The sequence below is a fragment of the Malus domestica genome, chromosome 11, assembly GCF_042453785.1.
Source record: "Malus domestica chromosome 11, GDT2T_hap1".
NCBI lineage: Eukaryota > Viridiplantae > Streptophyta > Magnoliopsida > Rosales > Rosaceae > Malus > Malus domestica.
This window is the reverse complement of record NC_091671.1, coordinates 30651376-30678484: the sequence shown is the minus strand read 5'-3', so window position 1 is coordinate 30678484 and position 27109 is coordinate 30651376. Positions and strand designations below refer to the sequence as shown.

General features: G+C 35.1%; 2 protein-coding genes and 1 long non-coding RNA gene across 5 annotated transcripts; 1 reads left to right on the top strand and 2 right to left on the bottom strand.

Moving 5' to 3' along the window:
* Nucleotides 1-1040: 1040 nt before the first annotated feature.
* On the bottom strand, nt 1041-1487 carry LOC139189523 (beta-amylase 1, chloroplastic-like). Its single transcript, XM_070808488.1, has one exon. It carries the CDS (start codon nt 1485-1487, stop codon nt 1041-1043), a length of 447 nt encoding a protein of 148 aa, XP_070664589.1.
* Nucleotides 1488-12074: 10587 nt separating this feature from the next.
* LOC103439215 (uncharacterized) lies at nt 12075-15653 on the top strand. 3 transcript variants are annotated; one of them, XR_011573368.1, is made up of 6 exons: nt 12095-12311; nt 12695-12734; nt 13324-13421; nt 14228-14459; nt 14874-15069; nt 15419-15653. It is a non-coding gene; the product is annotated as an uncharacterized lncRNA (long non-coding RNA). The 3 variants fall into 3 exon arrangements; XR_011573367.1 differs by having other exon boundaries at nt 12115-12311; nt 12580-12734; XR_011573369.1 differs by lacking the exon at nt 12695-12734 and having other exon boundaries at nt 12075-12311.
* Nucleotides 15654-24675: 9022 nt separating this feature from the next.
* On the bottom strand, nt 24676-26656 carry LOC103428490 (cytochrome P450 71AU50-like). The gene is made up of 2 exons (XM_008366592.4): nt 25723-26656; nt 24676-25454 (listed from the first exon to the last, which is right to left on the bottom strand). The coding sequence occupies exons 1-2, from the start codon at nt 26602-26604 to the stop codon at nt 24840-24842; spliced, it is 1497 nt and encodes a 498-aa protein (XP_008364814.1). The 5' UTR covers nt 26605-26656; the 3' UTR covers nt 24676-24839.
* Between the last annotated feature and the right edge of the window lie 453 nt (nt 26657-27109).

The window sequence follows — 27109 nt, the reverse complement described above, 5'->3', positions numbered from 1 at the left end:
CACTTGCAAAATATTAAAAAATAATAATAAAACTCAAGTGTAGAGCAAGGATAAAAGGAAGAGAGAGAATGTTGTTTTACAAAATGAGTGGGTTTAGTATGAATTGTTAACAATAAAATATTCAAAGCTTGTTAAAATAGAACGATGTTGTTTATTTATTTATTTTTTTTTTAGAAGAAGGATAATTCATTCAACATCAACATCATAACAATTACACCAACCGCATATAAATCAGAAGGGTCTTGGAAAAAACCTTGACCGAGTAAACCAGTGGGATAAACCTTGGCCAAGGAAAAAGAGAGCATACATGCACAGTACAAATGAACTCCAACCCTGGACTCAACCATGACACTACGCAATAGCCATGGAGGTCTCGTTTCAACCCAAAACGATGACTCACGACATTGTACACTATAACGAGGCAATCCATGTGTCACAAAATTAGCTTCCGTTCGTACATAGACAACTGTAATCTAGTGCGCTTAATCAAAGCCCGAATCCCATCCACAAAAACCCTGTCCGCAGCCAAACAAATACCATTACTGTTCATAAGTTGAATTGGGTAGCTAAAATAGAGGATCGTTAGAAATGAAAAGTTAAACTGAGTAGTTAAAATAGTTTTTTGGCATTGTTCCCTTGCTAGTTTAACAATAATTTCTCTTGGAGATGCTCTAAGACACATTTAGGAAGGTTTTATGAAGGCGTTTGTTCATGGGGTGCTTGGTACAATTTTGTTGAGCTCATAAAATAATTTTAAGGGTAAATCTCAGTTTACTACCCTTAAGTTTTATGGTTTTCAACATTTGGTACATCAAGTTTTTTTCGTCTCAGAGTCATACCTGAAGTGTAAATTTTGGGACAGTCTCATATATTCGTTAGTCAAACTGTTAAGTTTTCCGTTAAATGATGACATAGCGCCCACGTGGACAATGACTGAGCGCCACGTGTCAATATAGGGCCCACGTGAATATTAAAAAAAATTATGGGTGTTCAACCCCTCACTCCCTCCCAACCCCCTCTCTCTTTCTCCCTCCCAACCCTCACCACATGTCCATCATCACACCATTCACCCCAGCGCTCTGCAGCGCCTGCAAACTCGCGTTCATCGCCTTTTTCCGATTCACCGAGTTGTGCATCATCATGTTATCGAACAGCATCATCACGTAAACCAGCACTCCCGTCCCCTTATCGTGCGTACCCCTCACCTGGTGCTCAAACACTGATGATTCTGCCTCCGTCGCGAACGCCCTGCACGCCATGGACAGATTCGGCTGGCTAGACCCGAGAACCAGCGATCTGCACGGACTCAACAGCGGCGACAGCCTGTCAAACCTTTCTGGCTTCTGAATTTTGCAAGTCAGACCCGCTGTCGGAGACTTCCACATTGGAGACACGCTAACCAATTCTACGGATGATGAGCTGGCTTCGGTCGTCTTAATTGGAGTCCCGGAGAGCGCGCTGATCTGGTGCATCATGCTCAACGCCATTTTCTTTGTAGCCAAACATAAATTAAGCCCAAAGGTGAGAAAAAAATAGAATTGAATTCAAAAGTTCAAAAGTTCAAAATTTTTACAAGGAGTTTATGAATTTTTCGCCGTTGCCTTTTCCTTTTAGAGATTCAAATTCTCTTTCCAGTCAGTGAGCTTTTTTGAATTTTGAAATTTCAGATAGTTGTTTTTGGGATTTGAAAATTTTGTGTGGGAAAAAGAGATTCAAATTCTCTGGTTTGCGACAGAGCTTTATGGGTATCTTGACAGCAGTAAATGGGCTTCCTAACAATAAATCTTTGTGGACTGCAGAGGAGAGAAGGGAAGGAGAATGAGGGAAATGGGTGGGTCTGTGGGCGTGCGGAGGAGGGTGAGCAAAAGAGAGAAGGAAGGGAGAGGGTCGGGGGTTGGGGTAGGGTGCCCATAAACTTTTTATTTTATTTATTTAAATTGAGTGTGGGGTTAAGGTCGGGGGTTGAGGGAAGGAGAGGGTTGGATTTGCACATATGGGTGGAGGCCGAGAAGGGAGGGAGAAGGAAGGGACGGTCGGGGTTGAGAAAGAATAGTCCTTTTTTTTTGTAATTTTTAATTTTTTTTTTAATATCCACGTGGGACCCTTATTGACACGTGGCGCCCAGTCATTGTCCACGTGGGTGCCACATCATCATTTAACGGAAGACTTAACAGTTTGATTAATGGATGTATGAGACTGTCCCAAAATTTACACTTTAGGTATGACTCTGAGACAAAAAAACTTGATGTACTAAATGTTGAAAACCACGAAACATGATGGTAGTAAACTGATATTTACCCTAATTTTTATTATCAGGATAAGCTCAATCAATCATTTATGTTGTGAGAAGAGGTCAATAAATATAAAGTTTATCAAGTAGTAATTTCTTTCCCAAGCAAGTGGTATTAATCCAAGGATTTAAAAAGAGTTATATATTCATAAAGTTTAACAGAGTTCAATAAAAAAATTGAAAGAATGTCAAGGTCCTAAGTAGACGTTAAAGAAACTTTGGCTTTCTTCTGTTGACTGCTACCAAAGATCGCCCGCACAGTTGGAGCGGTGCTTCAATCATTTTCAGTATGCTTTCTAGACTGCTACAACCACACAAAAACCAAAAACCAAAAAACTTCTTATGTCCTTGTCAAATTTTCTTAAAATCATAGTCAATAACTACTGCATAAGAGCACAAGAAGTCATACTAACTTTTCAGAGGGTTATTGTTGACTGCTACCAAAGATGGCCCGCACAGTTGGAATGGTGCTTCAATCATTTTCAGTATGCTTTCTATAATGTTAAAACCACAAAAACAAAAAAAAAACAAAAAATCTTACGTTATTGTCAAATTTTCTTAAAATCATAGTCTATAACTACTGCATAAGAGCACAAGAAGTCAATTACTAACCTTTCAGAGGGTACTTATCCACTTTTGCATTTAACATTTATTGTACTTCAAGTGCAAAATTCGATTCGGTCATAATCTTCTTAATTTCTTTATTCTTTTTTGGTAACAATTTCATTATTCCACACAAGTTGCAACCCAATAACACTCTAAACTTCAGCACGTAGAATCTCACCTCGACCAAGATTAGCATAAAAACCAAATACCCATACCCTATGAGTTTCTGAGGACACGATTGTTCAAGTACATGTAGAAATATAGAAAATAATTCGAATGATGACTTTGAGGTACGACTTAAATCGTTTCCTTAAAGTGTTATTTGCCCCCACTCGAATGAGTTTGCTAAAGGATTCTTGGCAAATCACTTCCAGGATACAACAAAATATGGAATATTCGATTAGCAAAACCGAATTATATTCCCTTAGAAATAATTAGAAAGAAAAATTATGAATGTGATGGAGAAAGAAAAGAGCAAGGAATGTAGAAATAAATTTCTCAAATTGTGTAGACAACAAATTTCTGAATGATTCCTTTTCTACTAATGTCACCAATATATATAGAGAGAATTACACCCGTTAGACACATCCTTTGATTTGAGTTTGTCTTTTCACTATGGAATACAACACATTGCAGCAGTATGTCCAATGGACATATTTGATACAAAACACCTCTTATCCAAAGGATCATGAAACATGTCTTTTCGGCAACAATCAAAAAATGCATGTTCAAATTGAAGAGATGTGCTTTTTGGGTCAATAACCCAATCCTATTCCCTGTCAGTCAAACAGCCCCATATATATATTCTTAAAATATTCAACAATCCTTCCCTATTTTAAGAATATATAATAAATGGTATAATAATAATTCTCTCTGTACAATTAATCACAAGCATACCGATATAATCATGCATACAATAAAGGTGTCTTTCGAATTAAACCTTTAATTAGTGTAAGTAATTCAAAGTTGTAATGAATGCGATGGTGACCTAAGTTTAAACCAACTATTCTTATGTTAAAACCGGAATTGCTACACACATGATTATGTCTTATTTCCTTAAAGAATTTTCAGAACTAATTAAGCACTATTATGGCCTTGTGCTTCATCATGATTTCATAAACATTTACAAGAGAAAACCCAACACTTGGTAGAAGCGGCACCACTTCTTATGTTCATATAGGTGAGGTTCGTTCCCATGTCCCTGCTACTATAGACATAATTACAAATAACCTCATTAAGAGATAAAACTCATCCTCCTAAACGTAGCAGTCTTGCACTGATCATCCTGGAATGAGCTATATATTAATTTGCAGTGCTTTCACAACCACTTATCAATAACTTGTTATTACCCATTAAACTTTTAAACTAGTGATGTTCTAGAGAAAGTCGGGTTACCATTATTGGTGGCTAATTTTCAGTAAAGGGTTTTAGCCCCATTCCACTAGATGTTCTAACTACCAAAGCTCCTGAAAGTGTTTTAGTTAACGGATCCGCCAAGTTATTACTTGATTTAACATAAACAATATTAATAACTCCATCAGTTATTAATTGCTTGACATATTCATGTCTCAAGCTAATATGTCTAGACTTTCCATTGTATACCTTATTGTATGCTCTAGACAAAGTAGCCTCACTATCACAGTATAAAGAAATGGATGGCATTGGTTGTAGCCACAACTCTATTTCCAATAACACATTTCTAATCCATTCCGCTTCTTTACATGCTTCTGCTAATGCTATAAATTCAGATTCCATAGTTGAATGTGTTATACATGTTTGCTTCTTTGAAGCCTAAGAAATTGCTCCTCCGGCAATTGTAAAAATTCACCCTGATGTAGACTTATTATCATTAGCACTTGTTATCTGACTTGCATTTGAATATCCTTCAAATATTGCTGGAAACTCATAGTAAGTTAAACTCAGGTTAATAGTTCTTTTAAGATAACCAAAGATTCTATTTATTGCTTTCCAATGAGCAGTACCTGGATGACTAGTGTATCTAGAAAATTTGCTTGTTGCAAATGCGATATCTGGCCTAGTACAATGCATGACATACATTAAACTTTCAATTACACTAGCATACTCAAGCTGTGCAATGGACCTACCAGAATTATTAAGCAAAGTCTCACTAGGGTCATAAGTGGTATTTGCTTCTTTTATTTGTAGATGCTTAAACTTAAAAAGTATTTTTTTCTATATAATGTGACTGACATAAAGCGTAACCTCTATTATGCTTCTTTACTTTAATTCCCAAGATAGTATATAAACATATAACAACACACCATAATCATTTGTGAATTTAGAGTATATGCATTTATCAGCATTATTATGTCTAAATCCATATGATAAAATGACAGTATCAAACTTTTCATGCCATTGTTTTGGTGCTTGCTTCAATCCATATAACGACTTGACTAATTTACAAACTTTATTTTCATTCCTAGGGAGAACAAACCCTTCTAGTTGTTCCATGTAGACTTCTTCATCCAAATCACCATTTAAAAATGTTGTTTTTCACATCCATTTGATGCACATGCAAATTATATAAAGATGCCAATGCAAACAATATTCTAATTGATGTGAGCCTAGCTACTGGTGCATATATATCGAAATAGTCTATTCCTTTTTTCTGCTTAAAACCTTTGGCAACCAGCCTGGCTTTAAATGTCTGAATAGACCCGTCTGTATTGTATTTTCTTCTAAATACCCACTTACAACCTATTGCTTTTGATCCTTGAGGCAAGTCTACTAAAACCCATGTCTGATTAGATATTAATGATTCAAATTCATCATCTATAGTCTCTTTCCAAAAGGCTGCATCTTTTAAAGTTAATGTTTCGCTTAGACTTTTAGGATCATCCTCAATATTCAACAATATGAGTATTTTCTTAAGAATCTTTGTTCTATTTCCTTCGACTAAAAATACAATAGATTGAGATGAAATAAAATCAAAGCCTAGAGTCTTTTCTTTTCTTACCCTTTGGCTTTTCCTTGGTTCATTAACAGCTTCAGACTGTTTTCTTTTATCACCAAGAATTAGTAGATGGATTAGAGAAAGGTGTTTGATCATTCTCTTTTCCAGATATTGAGTAGTCATTATAGAATTTATTTTCTATAAATTCGACATCTCTAGACTCAACTATTGTGTTCGAGTCTAAATTAAACAACCTATATGCCTTTAAATTTTCTGCATATCCTACAAATATGCTTTTAATTCCTCTTGGACCCAACTTGGATCTCTTAGGATCGAGTGCCTTATAAAAAGCTACACAACCCCATACTCTCAAATAAGACAAATTTGGTTTTCTTCCTTTCCAAATTTCATACGGTGACACATGTGTCTTCGTAGATGTAATTCTATTGTGTATATGGCATGCAGTAAACAATGCTTCACCCCATAAATATTTTGGAGTATTAGCATTAATCATCATAGAATTAATCATTTATGCCAAACCATTTTGTTGTGGTGTATAGAGTGCAGTTTTTTTATGTATAACACCATGCTCTTCACAAAAAAATATCAAATTCATTTGAAAAATATTCACCACCTCTATCACTACGAAGGCATTTGATTTTCCTTCCTTTTTGGTTTTCAACTTCAGCTTTATAGCGATTCAAACACTCAAAAGCTTCATCTTTATTAGACAATAAATAAACACAAGTGAACTTAGAACAATCATCCATAAATGTGATAAAATATCTTTTTCCTCCTCTTGTTAAAATACCATTGAATTCACATATGTCAGAATGTATTAAGTCTAATAAATTTGTATTTCTTTCAGCAATTGGAAAAGGTTTCTTAGCCATTTTCGCTTGAATACATATTTCACATTTATCATTATAATCATCATTGCAAGCAATTAAACCAAATGTGCGCATGTATTTTAAAGATCTAAAATTTATATGTGCTAAACGTAAATGCCATAAATGAGAGGAAGATTCAACAATATAAGCAGAAGAATTCACTTTATTATTAATACTTAGTTTGAACATCCCATCACAAGAATACCCATTCCCAACAAACATCCCATTTTTCGACATTATTAACTTGTCAGACTCTAGAACAGTTTTTATACCGTTCTTACATAATAAATTTGCAAACACAAGATTCTTTTTAATTTCTGGAACATGCAGTACATTAAGCAATGTCAATTTCTTCCCAGAAGTAAATTGAAGTTCAATGGTTCATTTTCCTAGAACTTTGGCGGAATTATGATTCCCCATTAAAACCTCTTGATTGTCCGTTGATGCTTCGTATGTCTTGAATTGCGCTGTATAGTAGCCTCTGAGTCGAGCCACCAATCGGAGAATTTTATTGCCGCTGCCATATTTAGTTCGGTAATCATGCCAATATGCATCATTGATACCATTGCAACAATGTTATCGATTCCAGAGTTTTCAACCATATTTGCCCTATTGGTCTTATTGGCATATTCCTCACTTGCTTTTTTGTGTCTACAATCACAAATGTAATGGGCTTTCTTTCCACAATGGTAGCAGACACCATTAGCATTCTTTTGATTGTTGTTGGAATTGGTCTTCTTAAACTTCCCCTTGTCAATTTTGACTTTGAAGTTCTTTTTATATTTGTTTCCTTCGACAATGTAAACTTTAGAGAAATCTTGATTTGCAAAATTCTTATCACGATTTCGAGTTTCCTCTTCAATTTGAATACCCTTTTGCAAATCCTCAAAACTAATATGTTCCACCATGTGTAGAAGTTTCTTTCTATAGTTATTCCATGTTTGGGGTAATTTTGCCATAATAGCCCCAACTATCAAAGGATTCGGAATAACTATTTTAAGTTCACGAAGCTTTGAAACCAAGACCAATAATTCATGAACTTGGTCTAGGATGAGTTTGTTATCAAACATAGTGAATTCATAATATTTGAACATTAAAATTTTATCGGAACCTCTTTTCTTCGTTGTATACTTGTGTTCAAGTGCTTCCCAAATTTCCTTTGGAGATTGAATGTGTGCATACAAGTCATATAAGCGATCAGATAATGTGCCCAAGATGTGTCCTCGACATACCAATTCATTTTATTCACGCTTCTTTCGATCGGCAACTATATTGTCCAAGTCTTTGTCACTTGGTTCACAAATAGGCTCCAATTTCGGGTCCAAAACATATATAACATTTAGAACAGTAAGCATGAAACGCATCTTGTCCTTCCATCGAGTGAAATTTGATCCATCAAATTTGTCTAACTTGTAGACATCTTGATTGATAATCTTCAAAGTCATGTTATCAGATTTGTTCTCCATGACGAAAATAACACTTTAAGATTGTTAAAGTAAATGTAGAAATATAGAGAATAATCCGAATGATGACTTTGAGGTACGACTTGAACGTTTCCTTAAAGTGTTATTGGCCCCCACTCGAATGAGTTTGCTAAAGGGTTCTTGGCAAATCACTTTCAGGATACAACAAAGTATGGAATATTCGATTAGCAAAACCGAATTATATTCCCTTAGAAATAATTAGAAAGAAATTGTAAGAATGTGATGGAGAAAAAAGAGAGAAAGGAATGTAGAAATAAATTTCTGAAATTGTGAAGACAACAAATTTCTGAAAGATTCATTTTCTACTAATGTCACCACACTAGTAGAAAAACATGTTTGCGCGACGGAGCAAATTTTGTTGTGCAAAGTATGTTTGTGCGACTCAAAACACAAAACATCACGCAAACGACCTTTGCGCGACGAAGGATGGCGTCACGCTAAACAGCTTTGCGCAACGTAGGTGCAACTACGTCGTGCAAAGCTATTTTGCACGACGCAACACCTACGTCGTGCAAAGGTTTTTTTTTTCCTTTTGCTTTTCTTTTGGGGTTCTTGCATTGCCTTTTTCTTTTGTGGTATCTACTTGTGTAAATGTTTTAAATTGACGATCGAATTAGTTCATTGTATTCATATAGGTTTAAAGAGTGTAGCTGTAAAAAAATCATCAAAATCAGAGTTAAAATAACCATTAAATCATGATTTTTCGTTTATAGCAGTAAAAAAGGTTTGTCCCGTTACATAATCTCTAAATGTTTGTTTTTTGCGATTTTTGACGTTTGCGATCTCGAAGCAGATGCAAACAAGTTTGACGGTTGGATCGTTCAAACTAGTTCCGTACAATGCGTTTCCCATCAAAACGATAGGTTCACTAACACTTAGAGTTTATTCATACTTTCATTAAATATAACATAAGATTTTGTGGTATCCACTTGTGTAAATATTTTAAATTGACGATCGAATCTATTCGTTGTATTTATATAGGGTCAAGGAGTGTAGCTGTGAAAAATCATCAAAATCGGAGTTAAAATAACCATTAAATCGTGATTTTTCGTTTATAACCGTTGAAAAGTTTTGTCCTGGTACTTGATATGAATATTTTCTTTTTACGATTTTTGGTGTATGCGATCTCGAAGTATATAAAAACAAGTTTGACGGTTGGATCGTTGAAACTAATTTCGTACAATGTGTTTCCTATCAAGTTCAACGGTATATATATTTACTAAGTAGATTTTGTACTCATAAAGGGCAAAAAAAAAAAAAAAAACGTTTGCGCGACGTAGGTGTTGCATCACGCAAAGCTGTGTATCTATGTCGTGCAAAGCTGTTTTGTGCGACGCAACACCTGCTTTTTTGGGGTTCTTGCATTGCCTTTTTCTTTTGTGGTATGCACTTGTGTAAATGTTTTAAATTGACGATCGAATTAGTTCATTGTATTCATATAGGTTTAAAAAGTGTAACTATAAAAAATCATCAAAATCAGAGTTAAAATAACCGTTAAATCATGATTTTTCTTTTATAGTCGTCGAAAATGTTTGTCTCGTTACTTGATATCTGAATGTTTGTTTTTTGCGATTTTTGGCATATGCGATCTCGAAGCATATACAAACAAGTTTGACGGTTGGATTGTTCAAACTAGTTTCGTACAATGCATTTCCCATCAAAACGATAAGTTCACTAACATTTAGAGTTTATTTATACTTTCATTAAGTATAACATAAGATTTTGTGGTATCCACTTGTGTAAATATTTCAAATTGACAATCGAATTTGTTTGTTGTATTCATATAGGATCAAGGAGTGTAGCTGTAAAAAATCATCAAAATCGAAGTTAAAATAACCGTTAAATCATGATTTTTCATTTATAACCGTCGAAAAGGTTTGTCCCGTTACTTAATCTCTGAATGTTTTTTTTTTTGCGATTTTTGGCGTACGCGATCGCAAAATATATACAAACAAATTTGACGGTTGGATCATTGAAACTAATTTTGTACAATGCGTTTCCCATCAAGTTCAATTGTATATGTATTTACTAAGTAGATTTTAATTTATTTATTTTGTACCAATAAGCAAAAGGGCAAAAAAAAAAAAAAAAAAAGGACTTTGCGCAACGTAGGTACAACTACATCGCGCAAAGATGGTTTGCGCAACGCAGTTGTACCTACGTCGCGCAAAGTTCCTTTTTTTTTTTTTTTTTTTGCCCTTTTCCTTTTCTTTTGGGGTTCTTGCATTGCCTTTTTCTTTTGTGGTATCCACTTGTGCAAATGTTTGAAATTGACGATCGAATTAGTTCATTGTATTCATATAGGGTTAAAGAGTGTAGCTGTAAAAAAAAATCAAAATCAGAGTTAAAATAACCGTTAAATCATGATTTTTCATTTATAGCCGTCGAAAAGGTTTGTCCTGTAACTTGATATTTGAATGTTTTTTTTTTGCGATTTTTGGTATGCGATCTCGAAGCATATACAAACAAGTTTGACAGTTGGATCGTTGAAACTAGTTTCGTACAATGCGTATCCCATCAAAACAATAGATTCACTAACACTTGGAGTTTATTTATACTTTCATTAAATATAACATAAGATTTTGTTGTATCCACTTGTGTAAATGTTTTAAATTAACGATCGAGTTAGTTCATTGTATTCATATAAGGTTAAATAGTGTAGCTGTAAAAAATTATCAAAATCAGAGTTAAAATAACCGTTAAATCATGTTTTTTCGTTTATAGCCGTAAAAAAGGTTTGTCCTGTTACATAATCTCTGAATGTTTGTTTTTTGCGATTTTTGGCGTTTGCGATCTTGAAGCAAATAAAAACAAGTTTGACGGTTGGATCGTTCGAACTAGTTTCGTACAATGCGTTTCCCATCAAAACGATAGATTCACTAACACTTGGAATTTATTAATACTTTCATCAAGTATAGCATACGATTTTGTGGTATCCACTTGTGTAAATATTTTAAATTGACGATCGAATCAGTTCGTTGTATTCATATAGGGTTAAAGAGTGTAGCTGTAAAAAATCATCAAAATTGAAGTTAAAACTACCGTTAAATCGTGATTTTTCGTTTATAACCGTCGAAAAGTTTTATCCCGTTACTTGAGCTCTGAATGTTTGTTTTTTGTGATTTTTGGCGTATGCAATATCGAAGTATATACAAACAAGTTTGATGGTTGGATCATTGAAATTAGTTTTGTACAATGCGTATCCCATCAAAACGATAAATTCCCTAACACTTGGAATTTATTTATACTTTCATCAAGTATAACATAAGATTTTGTGGTAACCACTTGTGTAAATATTTTAAATTGACGATCGAATCAGTTCGTTGTATTCATATAGGGTCAAGGAGTGTAGCTGTAAAAAATTATCAAAATCGGAGTTAAAATAACCGTTAAATCGTAATTTTTTCGTTTATAACCGTTGAAAAGTTTTGTCTCGTTACTTGATCTCTGAATGTTTATTTTTTGGGATTTTTGGCGTATGCGATCTCAAAATATATACATACAAGTTTGACGGTTGGATCGTTCAAACCACTTTTGAAGGGAGTAAAGTCACATTTTCAATAAATTTTGTAATATTTAAAAAAAAAAATACCTTGCGTGACGCCACAATGTGATCATCACGCAAAAATACTTTGCGTGACGTTGAGATGTATACTTGCGTCGCGCCAGTGATAATTCTGGCGGTGCAAATGTAAAAATTAAGCGCTTTTTTTTTTAAAAGGAAAACTAATGAAAAAGGTTTGAAAACTTTGAGTTTTAATAACAAGGACAAAATAAAGGGTAAAGTGAATAGTATCAGGATTGATTTTTTAGTGTAAAAATGTAGTTTTTCGTTAGAGTGAACAGTACCGGGAGCTTTTCGTTAAAGTTGTTTTTTTTTAATTTTCCCGGACAAATATTTCCGAGACCCGAACTGTCTCTCGCTCATCTGGCCCTCTCTCTCACTCGGTCTCTCTTCTCCCGTAGCCTTCCTCCTCATCTTCTTTCAATCCTCATCCTCTCTCTCTTCCCAACCCAAACCCTAATCTCTTCCACTCCAGCCGACTCTCCTCCTCAGCTCAGCTCACACAAGGCTTTCCCGCCCAATCGCCCATTTGTTTCTCCGACCGCCGCTCGATTTTGTTCATGTAAGTATACGGTCTAATTAGATTGATGGTAATTGCTGATTAGATTTTTTGTTTTGTTTCTGGATATGGTTGCTGTCGTTTTGATTTGATATCAGTCGTTTCGTGCTGGTTTCGCTGTTATGGTTATGAAATTAGGGTTTTATGGGACTCGGATTGATGTGGGTTGAATGAGATAATTACCATTAGATTTAATTTTTTTCATGTGGGTCGGTTTTGTTTTGTTTTTGATAGCTCAATCTGTGAGTTTCTTACCTGTGGGTTTTGGTAGCGTGTTACCCTTTATAATCATTGTTCTTACAAAATCGAAACCTAAATCACACATATTCGCCATCTCTTTCGCCGATCTGCAACTCTCTTTCGCCATCTCTCCGGTTAATGTGCAGAAACCCTTCGCTACTCTCCCAACTTCGACTTCATCTCACGGTACTCTCTCTCTCTCTCTTTCTCTGTCTTACACACACAGGGCACAGAAATATGAAATTTCTTTCAATTGTGCAAGTTTGAAAAGATGAAAGATTTAAGGTAATAGCAGATGTGATTGTTCAATGAATCTTTAGTTTGTGCATCACTTGAAATCTCAAAGAGAGGGAATTATCGATCGCTTGATCAATGAATCTTTGGATGGATCGGTATGCAAGTTATGCCGAGTGAGGTGTTTCTTGTGGTTGTCTCTATTCACAGGTTATATTTTCTCTAGCTAATGGATTTTATTTGGGACAACTAGATATTGTATCTGTTTGGGAATCTTTGGTCTAAGCACTTTGAGGATGTCCCTTTAGTGTGCCTTCGTCTTAACTGGGCTGGATTTTTGTATAGAGTGGTGCTGGAGTTCTGCTTTTAATTTCTCCCCTATGTGAGCTTCATCTCTTACAAAGAAAAAGAAAGACTGCAGTTCTGTGAACAAATCCTTGGTGTTCTAGAAGAGGATTATATCATTAAGTGCATGCATCAGCTGGATAAGGTTCCGAAAAAATCATGATGCTCAGATCCTAAACTGTGCACTTTATTCCAGGTTACGGATGGAATATTCTTGGAAGAACCTGGTTCTGGTGCTGTAGCAACTATTGAGAACAAAAAGGTTTCTGTTGGGACTTTGGAATGGGTTCAAAGGTAATTACAGGGTATAATGGAATCTAATAGTTTGTATCATTGCATATTTGAATGTGAATTTGCTTCTTGTAAAGGTGTAATGCTGATAGGCATTGGCCCTGGACCATTGTTAAGAGAATTTATAATCCTATTATTGAAAATTTAGATTCATATAGGACAACATAGAGTGCTGTCTATGATCATGATAACTCCTTAGGATATAAATAACAATGTACATGGAGAAGTAATGCTTGACAGATTCAACTTACAGGAGCACTCAAATGAAGTTCTATAAGTAGCACAATTTGTAGAAAACAGAAGCAGCTTAGAGAGACTAAGAAGATATAGGGGTACTTCAACAGATGCTTATTTCTTTCTCCAATTTGACTTTGGCTTACAAAAGTGTGCCTTATTTTCTAAAGGTTTTTGGCATCAAAACGACTTTAAAAGAAAATCCTAGAGATTCATTAAAGATATGTAGAATCTTAGAAAACTTTTAGGGCTCATTTGGTGTTAGGGAATTGAAGGTATATTGAAGGCAACCAAGGGCGCATGTTTTGTTAAATTTAGGGATCTCAATTAACAGATTTTTGGTTCATGGACCAATTCTAAATGTTACTCTTGATTGTTTGCCGAACTCTTAAATGACCCCAGAAGATGGATTGACTATTTTGCTTACCATGGAAATTAATTTTGGGAACCAAAGGCTTAGTTGTTTTCATCTTCCAAATAAGATATCTTTTGTTTTTTTTTTCCTTCTTAATATGGCAAATAATTTAATCTTGGATCATGTATTGAGGTCCCATTGAAAAACTAAATATATGCAGGCATGGAGTTACCCATTTGAAGAAGTAGAAGCCCATACGAGTCAATCTATTGTATATGTTGGCATTGATAGTACTCTTGCCGGTCTCATTTATTTTGAGGATCAGATAAGGGTAGATGCTGGACAAGTTGTTAAATCTTTATCTAAGCAAGGATCGATGTATACATGCTATCTGGGTACAAAACAATAACGCGGAGTACATCGCGTCTGCTGTTGGTATTCCGATAGAGAAGGCAAGGAGTTCTTAATTACTTCTTTCTTTGATGGGAAACAAAAATTTTATCAATTTGGAAAAATGTAAAAAATCGTGAAACAACTTCAAGCAGAACACCAAAAGCTTGTCCTCTATCCTTTATTTTAATTTATTTTTTGAAATGAAAAAGATTTTTAATAATATCATAAACAATACAACTTTTGGATAAGGTATCCACAATCTGTATACCTAGCCTATAATACAAAAACCTCAAGACTTGAAACCTAAACTTAATCACAGCTGCTAACACATTCGTCATTATAGAAGAGTGAGAATACTCAATCCCTAAACTCATTTGAAACTGATGCCCAAATAGTTGCCCGGTATCAAACTGGATCCCATTTTTTCTTTTCTCTATCGAATTTAATTGTATAGCCTATGATGTGGGTTGCAGGTGATATCTGGTGTTAAACCGACGGAAAAGAAGAATTTCATAATGGAACTTCAGAAGGATCAGAACGTCGTAGCAATGGTTGGTGATGGATGCTGCAGCATTGGCTTCATCGCATGTTGGAATTGCCATGGGTGGTGGTGTTGGAGCTGCTAGTGAGGTGTCTTCTATTGTGCTATTGGGCAACAGACTTTCATAGGTAATTTTCTTAAAAATATAACATTGTAGTAGGATTATTTGCACGAACACCTCCCAGGTTGTTTTTGAAAGCAGAAATAGGTATCAGATTCTGCAATATTATTTTTGGAAACCAAACTATAGAGGATTACATGCTGTTGTAGCAAAATTTTCTTTTAGACGTTTACCATCCGCAACTATGAATGAATAATTGAAGAGTGCAGCGGAATTCTTTTCACCATCTATAAAGGATTATTTGAAAATTTTGCATAATGTTGATTGGTGGAGCACTGATGGAAAAGGTAGTTATCTTTCTTTTCATATAATAAGCACTGTTGTGTAGGATATTTGATCTTCACAATTTCTTGCAGTTACTTGATGCCTTGGAGCTGAGCACGCTAACTATGAAGACTGTCAAGCAAAATCCTGATGCTAGCACTTGATCTTGCTCCATCTTTGACCTCCCAGCCACTTTGCCTAGCCGATACCCAGTAGCTTGATGTATCAAACCTAGAAGATAGTTATTGTAGTTTTTCCTATTTTTGTTCGGACATCTTGTATGTACATTTTCATATATTTTATAATTAAATATTTTTTCTTGGTTTATTAATTATTGTTTAGAATTTAATTACAATATTTATTAAAAAGTAAATAAAAAATATTTTTGCCATTAAGTCACTTTGCGCGACGCACGCACGTCGCGCAAAGTGGCTTTGCACGACGTAGGACGCGCGTCACGCAAAGTGGCTTTGCACGACGTAGGAAGTGCGTCACGCAAAGTATCTTTGCACGATGTAGGCCGTGCGTCACGCAAAGCCACTTTGCGCGACGCATGTTATTTCTTTGTCACACAAATCCTACCATCACTGCCTTGGCACGACGGTTAGCGCACGACGAAGGTTGCATCGCGCAAACCCTTAGGCAACGATTTTTGACTTTGCTTGACGAATGTACGTACGTCGCGCAAAGTGTTTTTTTCTACTAGTGCCAACATATATAGAGAGAATTACATCCGTTAGACACATCCTTTGATTTGAGTTTATCTTTTCACCATAGGATACAACACATTGCAGCAGTATGTCCAATGGACATATCTGATACAAAACACCTCTTACCTGAAGGATCATGAAACATGTCTTTTTGGCAACAATCAAAAGATGCATGTTCAAATTGAAGAGATGTGTTTTTTGGATCAATAACCCAATCCCATTCCCTGTCAGTCAAACAGCTGTATATATATATATATATATATATATATATATATATATATATATATATATATATATATATATATTCTTAAAATATTCAACAACGACTAGCACCAATGGTATTAACCATTCCCTTGTGACACCAATCCACATTAAGCTTTACTCTGTTAAATAATTAAGAGCATTTTGTAAAGAAAAATGGTAGGGAGATCATTTTTTAGACCATATTTGAAAGCTACATGATGCGACAGTTGATGACTAGATTTTTGCTTGGCAAGTAGTTTTTTTTTTTTTTTTTTTTTTCCAAAAGCAAGTGGTATTAATCTTACTAACTTGAGTGTATTCAATTTAGAATTTGAAGGATTTAAAAAGAGTTACAAATTCTTTAAGTTTAACAGAGTTTAATAGACTCTATGTGAACCTGAGATAAATTCATTAAAAATTTTAGGAGACATGCATGATTTACTAAAGCCTAAAATCTTTTTTAATTCCTCTAATTCTATCAAAATAGTTTAATTTTTAAAATCCTTTAAATTTAATTTTTGATTGAATATACCTTGAGTTTATATACTCTTTTAAAAATCTTGATTGCATACCCCCTAAACTTTCATGAATTCATTTAAAATTGTCTGAATTTGTAAACTGTTTTAAAATCCTTCAAAATCATAATTGAATACACCCAAGACTGTATCAGATAGACTAATAAAAAGGAATGAGGCTTGATAGGCTAGCCCAGCCCTAATTTTTCAACCCAGTCTTAGGGTCGTGCTTTAGCCTGCCTGATTATAAATGGGGTAGGGCTTAGGCCTTGCATTTTAGGTTCTATTCTTAGGCTCGACCCGATATGATTTGGTGTAATTTAAGTACACATAAGGCTAGAAGCTTATTTTGGTGTCATTTGTAGACGTTTTTTAGTTTTTGAAGTGATGTTGGATTGATTGTTTCAAAAGTATGGGATTCGAAATTGTTTCTCATTTTGGAAAATGAACAATCCAATATGCTATTAGACCCTTAAAATGAGTAATCAAATGGCCAAAAGCTTATTTGGAGTCAGTTGTACACGTGTTTTGTTTTTTGAGTGTTTGGCAACTGAAAACATCCAATACGCATTAGACCCATAAAAAATGAGTACTCAAAAAGCCAAAGTTTTATTTTGTGTCATTTGTACATGTTTTTTGTTTTTGGAGTGTTGTAATTATGAGGTGAAAAGTTCTTTACCTGAAATTGTTTCTCATTTTGGCAAATGAACGCATCCAATACACTATTAGACCCCATTAAATTATTACTCCAAAGACCAAAAGCTTATTTGGTGTTATTTGTACACGCCTTTTGTTTTTTAAGTTTTGTTGTTTTGATGGGATAAAAAGTTCGTGATCTGAAATATTTGTTTTTCAATACTTATTTAATGACTATATTAACCAAACAAATATCTTATTTGGAATGGTAAATGAGAACTAATAAAATTAAAAAGTCTTATATTTTTTTTAAGTACAAAAAGTCTTATATTTAATTATCAACAACTTGACTATTTTTACATTTAAATGAAAATAATTAAAGAGCTAAAATTTGAACCGAGCAGAGCAACTCACTCATTGGCCCGAATTTTTTGCGACTAGTGGGTTGAGTCATGGCCTTACAAATTCGGCATATAGTCAGCTCGGCCGGCCCAATTTTTCTTAGACATAAAAAATATAAGGCCGCTCTGCGACCATTTCATTAAAAAAAATTCATGTTGCATGCCATGACGCCTTGTTATTTATTGGTTGAGAAAGTAGAAAGACAATGGTAGAAAAGTCACTGTAAGGTTAGTTGGCTAAAAAGAAAAATTTAGATTTCTTCTGTTGATCGCCCTCACTTTGTAGTGACAGTCGGAATGGTGCTTCAATCATTTTCAGTATACTTTTAAAATTCCAACGACCACAAAAACACGTGATTGACTAAAAAGAAAATTTAGATTTCTTCTGTTGATCGCCTTCACTTTGTAGTGACAGTTGGAATGGTGCTTCAATCATTTTCAGTATACTTTTAAAATTCCAACAACCACAAAAACACGTAGTATGTGAATTTTGAAATCACACATTACCTGTCATTGTCTGAGACATGAATGCCATATCAAATTTGGGGACAAATTTAATTTTGTGAGCTATTATTAAGAATAGTCTATTTTTGAAAAGGAAAAATTAGGGTTTGTTTGGTCTCCTATTTGAAAATTTTTATCATTGTACAAAACATTTGTTAAGAACATTTCTTGAAAATAATTTTCTTTAAGACTCAAAAACTTGATTGGTTTGCGATTTAAAATTTTTAAATCTTACAACTTAAACTAGACAAAGAGATCTAAAACGAGAGGGTCGCAGGAGAGGGAGAAAGAGGAAAGAGGAGGAAAGAAAGTAAGACATGATTGGAGGAAAGAGAAAGAAGACAGAAGATCAGAGGAGATAGAGAGGAAGGGGAGTGAGAGATAGAACTGAGAGAATGAAGAGAGCGGATTGGAAGAAAGACGAAAAATGTAAAAAACAAAGACAAGGGGGAGAGAGAAAGAAGAAAAGAGAGAGAGAGAGAGAGAGAGAGAGAGATTTGGAGTGAGAAGGGAGGAGGGAGAGAAAAGAAATGAGTGAATTTAAGTTTAAAAAATCTAAAAACTTACTTTTTATGTTTTTAAAGAATATATTATATTTTTTAGTTAGTCTTGAGTTCAGTTTTTTAAAATAGTCCTACCAAACAAGTTTTTAAGGCCTAAAGCTTGAAAATTATTTTTGAGTTTAAAAAGTTGGATTCAATTAGAGTACCAAACAGGTTCTTAGAATCTTCTATAGTTTTTCTATATCATTTAGATTAAACATCTATGTCTTTTTAAAATTTGATTAAAATGCTTTGACTAATATTCACCTTTATTTTTTAAAATTAAAATAATTTTTGAATTCATCATTTTATCTACATGATGCACTTTTCCTTATTTAGTGAAGATATTAGTAATTAAACTAGGTATGTGATATCCACACATCCCATTTTACTTCTCACACACCTTTTTAATTTTCGACCGTCGGATCGGATGAATTGAAGAAGATCAACGGACATAAATTATTAAGGGGTGTGTGAGAAGTAAAATGAGGTGTGTGAATAGCACACCCCTTAAACTATATTTTCTCTTCTTTCAAATATGTTTTTTCGATCATAGTTTTTTTTTTTTTTTTTTTTTTTTTTGGTTCTGCAAACATTTAATATTATTTCTTTTTTCGAAATGGTTTTTTCTTTTTCAAATAGTTGGTGATCAACATAAAAGCTCCGTGTAATTTTTTTTGCTGTTTTTTTAAGTATAGTTGTTGACAAATTATTATTGGGTACAATACATTACGTATATATTATTTGTGGGTACGTTTGAATTTATAAAAATTATTAATTGGTACGTTTATTTACAATTTTGGTACGTTTGATTTGATACATATTGTTAATATTTGTACACATTGTGTATTGGTACGTTTATATTATTCTAAATCCTATTTTCTCTTAACATACTAAAAGAAAAACTTATTTCGGTTCGTTTGATTTTGGGGGATTTAAAATATTTTAAATTATTTTGGAAAGAAAATATCTTAAATCGTAGATAATTATTGCTAAATTGTAGCATTATTGTGAAAAATAAATTGAATCTAACCAATGACACACCCCGATCCTAGAATCAAGGCGTGCTGGCCGTCACGTGGGCATGACGTAACCAAAAGTGCGAGGCGGAAGCAAAAGATAAGAGAAATACGAATAACAAAAACCAAATACTAGCAATAATAACCAAGTAACGTGCTAGAGTAAGTTTAAGTGTGAAACACACAAATTTAGAGCACAAGTACTAGGTGCAGTCAAGTAGGACCAAAACTAAATTACAACACTCGCAGGTGAGTCCTACATTTATGTAGTCTGTCAGTACGCCGTAGGAATCCTCGTGGGCCACCAACGCTGCTAACTAGAACCTGGAGTGGAGCAAAACAAAATTGAGTGGGTCAGTAAAACCAAAGTTCTCAAAAACATTTCATTTAAAACATTTCTAATCCCTCGCTGTAAAACATGTATACTTTCCCAGAAAATAACATAATATGCATATAATCTTCGTATATCTCAAATCACAATTCTTTATCAAAACCCAGAAAATATGCCATGCCATAAATGTCAATAACAGATTAAGAATGCATCAATATAACATGTGACATAATGAATCCACCGGAGACCCTGCAGTTGGTCCGGTACGGTTAATTCCATAGCTCAATATCCAAACCAACCAGAGTCACCACGGTGACCTGTACGGCACTACTCTGCACATAAGTCGAAACTACCTGAAGTAGTCTGTACGACAATAATGGTGTAATAATACGCTGTAGTGCCTCTCTCATCAATCATCTGTGCACATAATCTAAGGTCACCTGCCAGTCGGAACCACCTCTAGTGATCTGTACGACTAGCATGTCGGAACCCTCTCATGGTCTTTACGACGTACACCTACTTGGATCCAAGGTGAGTGTGCGGTGCGGGTGAATAATATAAGCACTAACACCAGGGGTGCAGGTTATGAGCTCTCAACACAATTCACATCATCAATGATTCACATGAATAACATAAAATCACCTGATACTCACCTGTGCGTCCACAACACCATTTCACATATATATGCATCAATTACTAATTCATATAATTCACAATATGCATGCATGGCCTTTTAAAAACATACTTTCATTTAAATTCAATTTTTGGGAAAAATCAATAGTATATAGGTAAATACAGAAAATACTGCCCACTCACTGGTAAGTTGAAGGGTCGTAACCCCCGTGACGTCCCTGGATGCGCTCGTCCTCGGGATAGGTATCACCTATATGCAAAACAACTATAAAAACGTTAATTAAAGCACATAACCGATAATTCGTAATAACTTCTCATACGGTGCTCAATTTGGGTGTATGAATATACCAAAGTGACCTACTCGACGTCACAGACATCGACATATTTTTAAAATAATTTTTGGGCTTGTCACGCGCCCCCATGCGCTGGGACAGGCACGGGTCCACGCGCCCCCACGCACATCATCCCCTACCTCCAGTCGCCGAAAAAACTCGCTAGCGTCGGAAACTGGGTAAACCTGCAATCGCCCTTTTCTCGCTCGATTTTTAACCATTTTCCATGAAATTTTCACCAAAATGTCCTAAATCACGAGGGGAATAAGGCTATACCTCTTTGGAGCCTCAAAACCTTCGAAAATCATGTCAGGAAACTTCACCAAAACCGGCCACCTTCGAACTAGGGTGTCCCGACGTCCAAAACTTCCAAACGAACGTCCTCGAGCTTCGTGGGAACTTTCTAGAGCTCACTATGAGCTTGGATTGTCCTAAAAACCAACCATTACAAAGTTCATGAATAGTACTCAATTCGGACCTTGAGTTTTCAACGTGAAAATGAAGGGTTTCTTACCTGAAAATGGTACCTTTGAGTTCATAGGGCACTCACGAACACAATGGTGCTAATCTCCACTTCGATCCATGAAGTTTCAAGGGTTTTTGGGTCGGTCCGTACAATTTCGAGAGGGGGAGAGAGAGAGTGACAGAGAAGGATGAGAGAGAGAGAGAGCACGGGGTGAGGTTATCCCGTGTGTGTGTGTGGTCCATCCCAAAACAAGTCCAACTTCTTTCCCTAACCACACAAAACACATACAACCTTTAATCAAAATTCAAACTTTCCAAAACTTAGGGAAAATGCATTGTTCAATAATATGTCACACACCTACCTTAGCACCCGTCAAGGATAATTTCGTCATTTCACAACCTCGATAAAAAGAATCACGCGACGGGCTGTGACAACCAACTTTTTTTTTTAACAATTATCTCTAATAGATGAGAGTGTAATCAAAAGGCTAGATTATAGGAAATTTGTTACAATATAATGTGCATATAGCACCAAAATTATTACAATATAATGTTTGATCTAGAAAATTCAAAATTGAGGTGCCTATATCAAAAGATCCCTTTTGAAAAATAGGTCTAGTGACTATTATCTTTTTGTTAAGTTTGTGATAAAATTAAAAAATTTATAGAATTGTATATCTTAAATCATTAGAATTAAATCCCTTCAATCATGTTGCATTCAATCTTTTTACTTATCAATCTCTTTACTTATTTAAAATACGTCTATTATAGATTATTTTTGTCGATAATCTGCCTATATCGCAGATAAATCGTTTTTAACTAACCTATATTATAGATATATTTTTCTTGTAATCTGCCTCTTCATAATTAGTTGTATTCAATTCTATCTTAACTGTGTTTCGATTGGAAGTTTGTTTAACCTTCTTATGATATAGTTAGTTACAATTAGACTCAATTTAAAAAAGCAACTTGGATTTTTGGACATGGATCTAACTGCACCTTAATTCAACAATTGCGTGGTTTTTTGTATGGATAATGTTAGGTAGACCAGATTAACCAAATTTTGTAAACTAAGTGATGTGGTTGTTGATGGTTGGATTACTAGTTAAGTATTGATTAACGTGCTTATTTCCTATTGGTGACACATTATTTGATTTGCAAATTTAACCTAAAATTTTTGTTTACCTAGGATTACCTTTTTTTTCTATACAGGACAAGTGATTAAAGTGAATTGGAATAGTAATGGCACATCTTTGGTTTTTTGTAAGGAGCCCTTTTTCTATTCTATTCACTCTTATTTCATCAGGTTCATTGTTTTTGTTTGATTTATTCAATTCGATGATCGAAAAATAGAGAAGGGTGTAAATGTTAAAAGGTATGTTAAAAATCAACTTCCTTTTATAAGAGCTCGTGTAGTATGTTGTTAAGGTTGTTACATTGTCACACCCTAATCCTGATCTACGTTTAGGATCGACACATGAAGTCACCACATACTTTTTCATCCTTCATGCCTCGCCTCCGAGACATGACCAAAACATGAAAAATGTGTCAATAGTGTAAAACTTTTTCTGTACACAAGGCTGCATCTAACCTGTATGTTAGACCATCTACGTACTCTCAAACGGGATCAAGCCGTTCGTAGTCCATCCTTCTTTTAAGCTCTAAAATCACACAAGGCAATTATGGGCAAGAACATAGAGTTTCAAAATCACACAAGGGAACCAGTTAAGCCTGTCTCACTTGATTATTGTCTACAAAATGAAATCATATGTCAAACCATTGGATCTGACCCAAATTTTAGCATAGTATCAACAAGAGGGTAATGAACAACTCCAATAAAGAAAACGTTTCAATCCGAGTTTGGGAAGTTCGAGTTTAAATGCCATTAACCTAGCTGCCAATTTTTTTGCAGATTTCAGGTCTATAATAGTATTTCTAAGATCTGGAATGAATTAACCATTGGATCTTTATGAGATTTTGATGTGTTATAGGAAAAAGGATAAGGAACAAGATCTAGGAAGGAAAATTTCTGTTTGAGCACAGGAAATCGGAGTTTCAAAGTTCGTAACACAACTGTTTTTTTTTAGCGAATTTCAAGTATGTACCTTTTTTGTTTCTGCAAAGAATGATATACAGTTATATAACAAGATATATACTTAGTTTAAGAAGATTAGTATGAGGATAAAATGAGAGAATTTCTTATCTGTGAGGTTTCAACTGATAGAGGTAAACAGTGCTTCACTGGGTTTATGGCTTTGTGTGTTTTCACTGACACGAGAGCTTCTTGTGTTGTGAAATTGAAGATATGTGCGGCAGAATAAAATAAATAAGACACAATGTTTATGAGTTTCGGCAAGTATGCCTACGTCCTCCAAGGAGCAGCAGTAATTCTTTCTTTCATTATTTGAAATAATAGGAGTACAATGATAACTCTCCCTATTTTCTCTCTTCTCTCTAGCCCAGCTCACTAGTAATTTCTCCACATCTCTCTTCTTTTCTTTCTCTCTCTTTCTTTCTTCTTTGATATTAGGAGTCATTTGTTTGCAATGAACGAATGAACCTCCTTACATAGAGGTTTTCATCGAATAAAATAATGTAGCAACACCATTTACTTTACACAAGCTTCTTCTAAGGAATAGGGAAATTGCTTTGCAAAAATAGTAATCCATGTGATTTTTCTGCAGATGAATAGTAAAGAACTATTCATGTACCCATCTACATATTATATTATAATAGGGTTTCTATATTATTTATATTGAACTTTCGACGTCTGTAACTTCTTCGTTATCGCTCTGATTCTCGAATGGCTTTCACTTGCGTCCTCGTGGGATTGAGCTCTATTTGAGAACACTAAATGACGATTTTTAAATGATTGCTTATGAAAATTCGAACTTTGTAACTAAGTAAATAAAACTCTAAAATCAACGAAATTTGATTTAAAATAAAAATCACATAATTACAAAATATGAATTTAAATAATGAAATACATAATTATATAATGAAATTCTAGAGACGGGATTTCACATTAATACACGACTTTTCATTATTGAAAATTTGACACAAACTTATTTAATTTATACCAGTGCTTGTTCTCCTCATCAAGTGAAGAAAACAAATGTAAACAGTAAAAAGGAAAAAAAAAAAAAAAAACAGAAAAGATAGCTAGTCCACAACATCCATGATCAATTCTGAAGGCGATATGAGGGAATAGCGAGCAGATTCTTGGCCCTTGAAACTACTAGACCAAACTCCTCAGTCATATCCAACTCATTTGGCAGCATGTTATCTGGAAGTTCCCAATCAAAACAATGCACAAGCTGTGCCAACACAAAGTGTACCACAGTAATCCCTAACTGCATTCCAACACAACGTCTTCTGCCAGAGCCAAACGGTACAAGCTGAAAGTGGTGTCCTCTAACATCAACATTGTTACCCTCAAACCTCTCTGGTACGAACTTCTCTGCATCTTCCCAAGCACTCGGGTCTCTCCCGATTGCCCACGCATTTACAATAACGCGTGACTTCTTCGGTATGTGGTAGCCATCGACAGTGCAATCTTCGATGGCTGCATGAGGAAGCAACAATGGTACCACAGGATGTAGCCTCATGGTTTCCTTCACTACCATGTCCAAATACTCTAATTTCTCCATGTCTGATTCCTCCACCATTCTTTTGAGGCCTACAACATTTTCTAACTCCTTTTGGACTTTCTTCATAACCTGTGGATGCCTCAAGAGTTCCGAGAGCGCCCACTGGACTGTTGTTGATGATGTGTCCGCTGAAGCCGCGAACATGTCCTGCCAATAAATTTTTCATTGCTAGATGAAGTACATATAATAACGCGACACATGTACATAAATGATAATTTAATGTCCATATTAAATCACAAATTTATATCGTCAACTGTCAATCTAGTATATTAAAAAAAAAGTCGACCTAATGGTTCAAAATAACAATCTTTGACCACATCATGTTAAATTGTCTAACCAGAAACGATTTCGTTTGAACTTGAAGTCAAGCAAGAATGAAAAGACAAATATGTAAAATGATGATATGTACACTCACCGACATCATGGCTTTGATATTCAAGCGTTCGATTCGGTAGTCGGATCCTTCAGACCCCATGTGGGCCAGCATGGCATCGATGAAGTCCTTTGTTCTTTCTTTATCCTTGTATTGAAGATGCTCGTCAATAACCTTCTCAAAAAATTCATCAAACGCCTTGTTAACAGCCTTCATTTTTTTAGTGAGCCCTTGCAGGTCAAGCGGTGCAATACAAGGAATGAAATCTCCCAAGTTAGGTGCTGCTGCTAGTTTCATACCCTCTTTCATCACAGACGCGAAACCCCTCCCGCCAAACTCCTCGTCCTTGTACTTCTTCCCAAACACCATCCGGCAGGTCATGTTGATCCCGAGCGACGAGACCTTGTCAGTCACATTAGCAATGCGTCGACTATTGGCGTCGTCTTGAACAGATTTTATCAAGAGAGCAACCTCTTCTCTCCTCATGGACTTGAAAGAGTTGATCTTTTGGTTGCTAAGTAATTCGAGCATGCAAATCTTTCGCATGTTGGTCCAATACGAGCCATACTCAGCAAAGCTCAAGCTTCTTTGCCCAAAGATGAGGTGCTTTGCACCTTCATTAGGTGGTCTACTTGCAAAGTTAAGGTCGTGGGTTTTGAGGAACAGCTCGGCCGCTCGTGTGGACGAGACGACCACGGTATGCTGGAGGCCTAACCTCAAGTACATGATGTCACCGTATTTCTGGGCTAGTTGATGAAGATCCATGGTAGGGAACTTCCCTAACAAATGGAGGCTGCCAAAAATAGGAAACCCTCTCGGACCAGGAGGTAACATCTTGTTTTTGTTCTTGCCTTTTGATATGCATGCTTGCACGATGCGAACAAGGGCAAGCACCCCAATTGTTAACCAAACCCAAAGTGCCATATTGATATATATTGCGCTCTTTGGGAGTTCTCAATTTGTTTCTTTGAGTATTATGAATGCTAGCTGGTGCTTGATTTTATAGAGCTATAATGTGGAAGGTCAACCAGCTAGTTTCAAACATAATAATTGTGGATGAGACAATCCTGTAAACTTTCATTTGGAAAGGTCGGCCAGCTAATTTCAAACATATTAATTGTGGATGAGAAAATCCAGAATATTTTTTAATGAATAATGTTAGAGAGATTAAATTTTTACATCAATTTTGTAAATCAAACGATGTGGTTATTGATGATTGGATTATTAATTAAGTGTAGATTAACGTGCTTATTTCATATTAGTGGCATGTAATTTGGTTTGCAAATTTGGTAAAGTTCTAAAAGATACTAGACGCTAGTTAGGCGACAAGCTGAGGCCTAATGGCTAGGCGGGACTTAGGCGGAGGCCTAGACGGATTTAAGTAAATTTTTTATATGTTAAATAAGTGCTTATTTATACTTAAAAAACA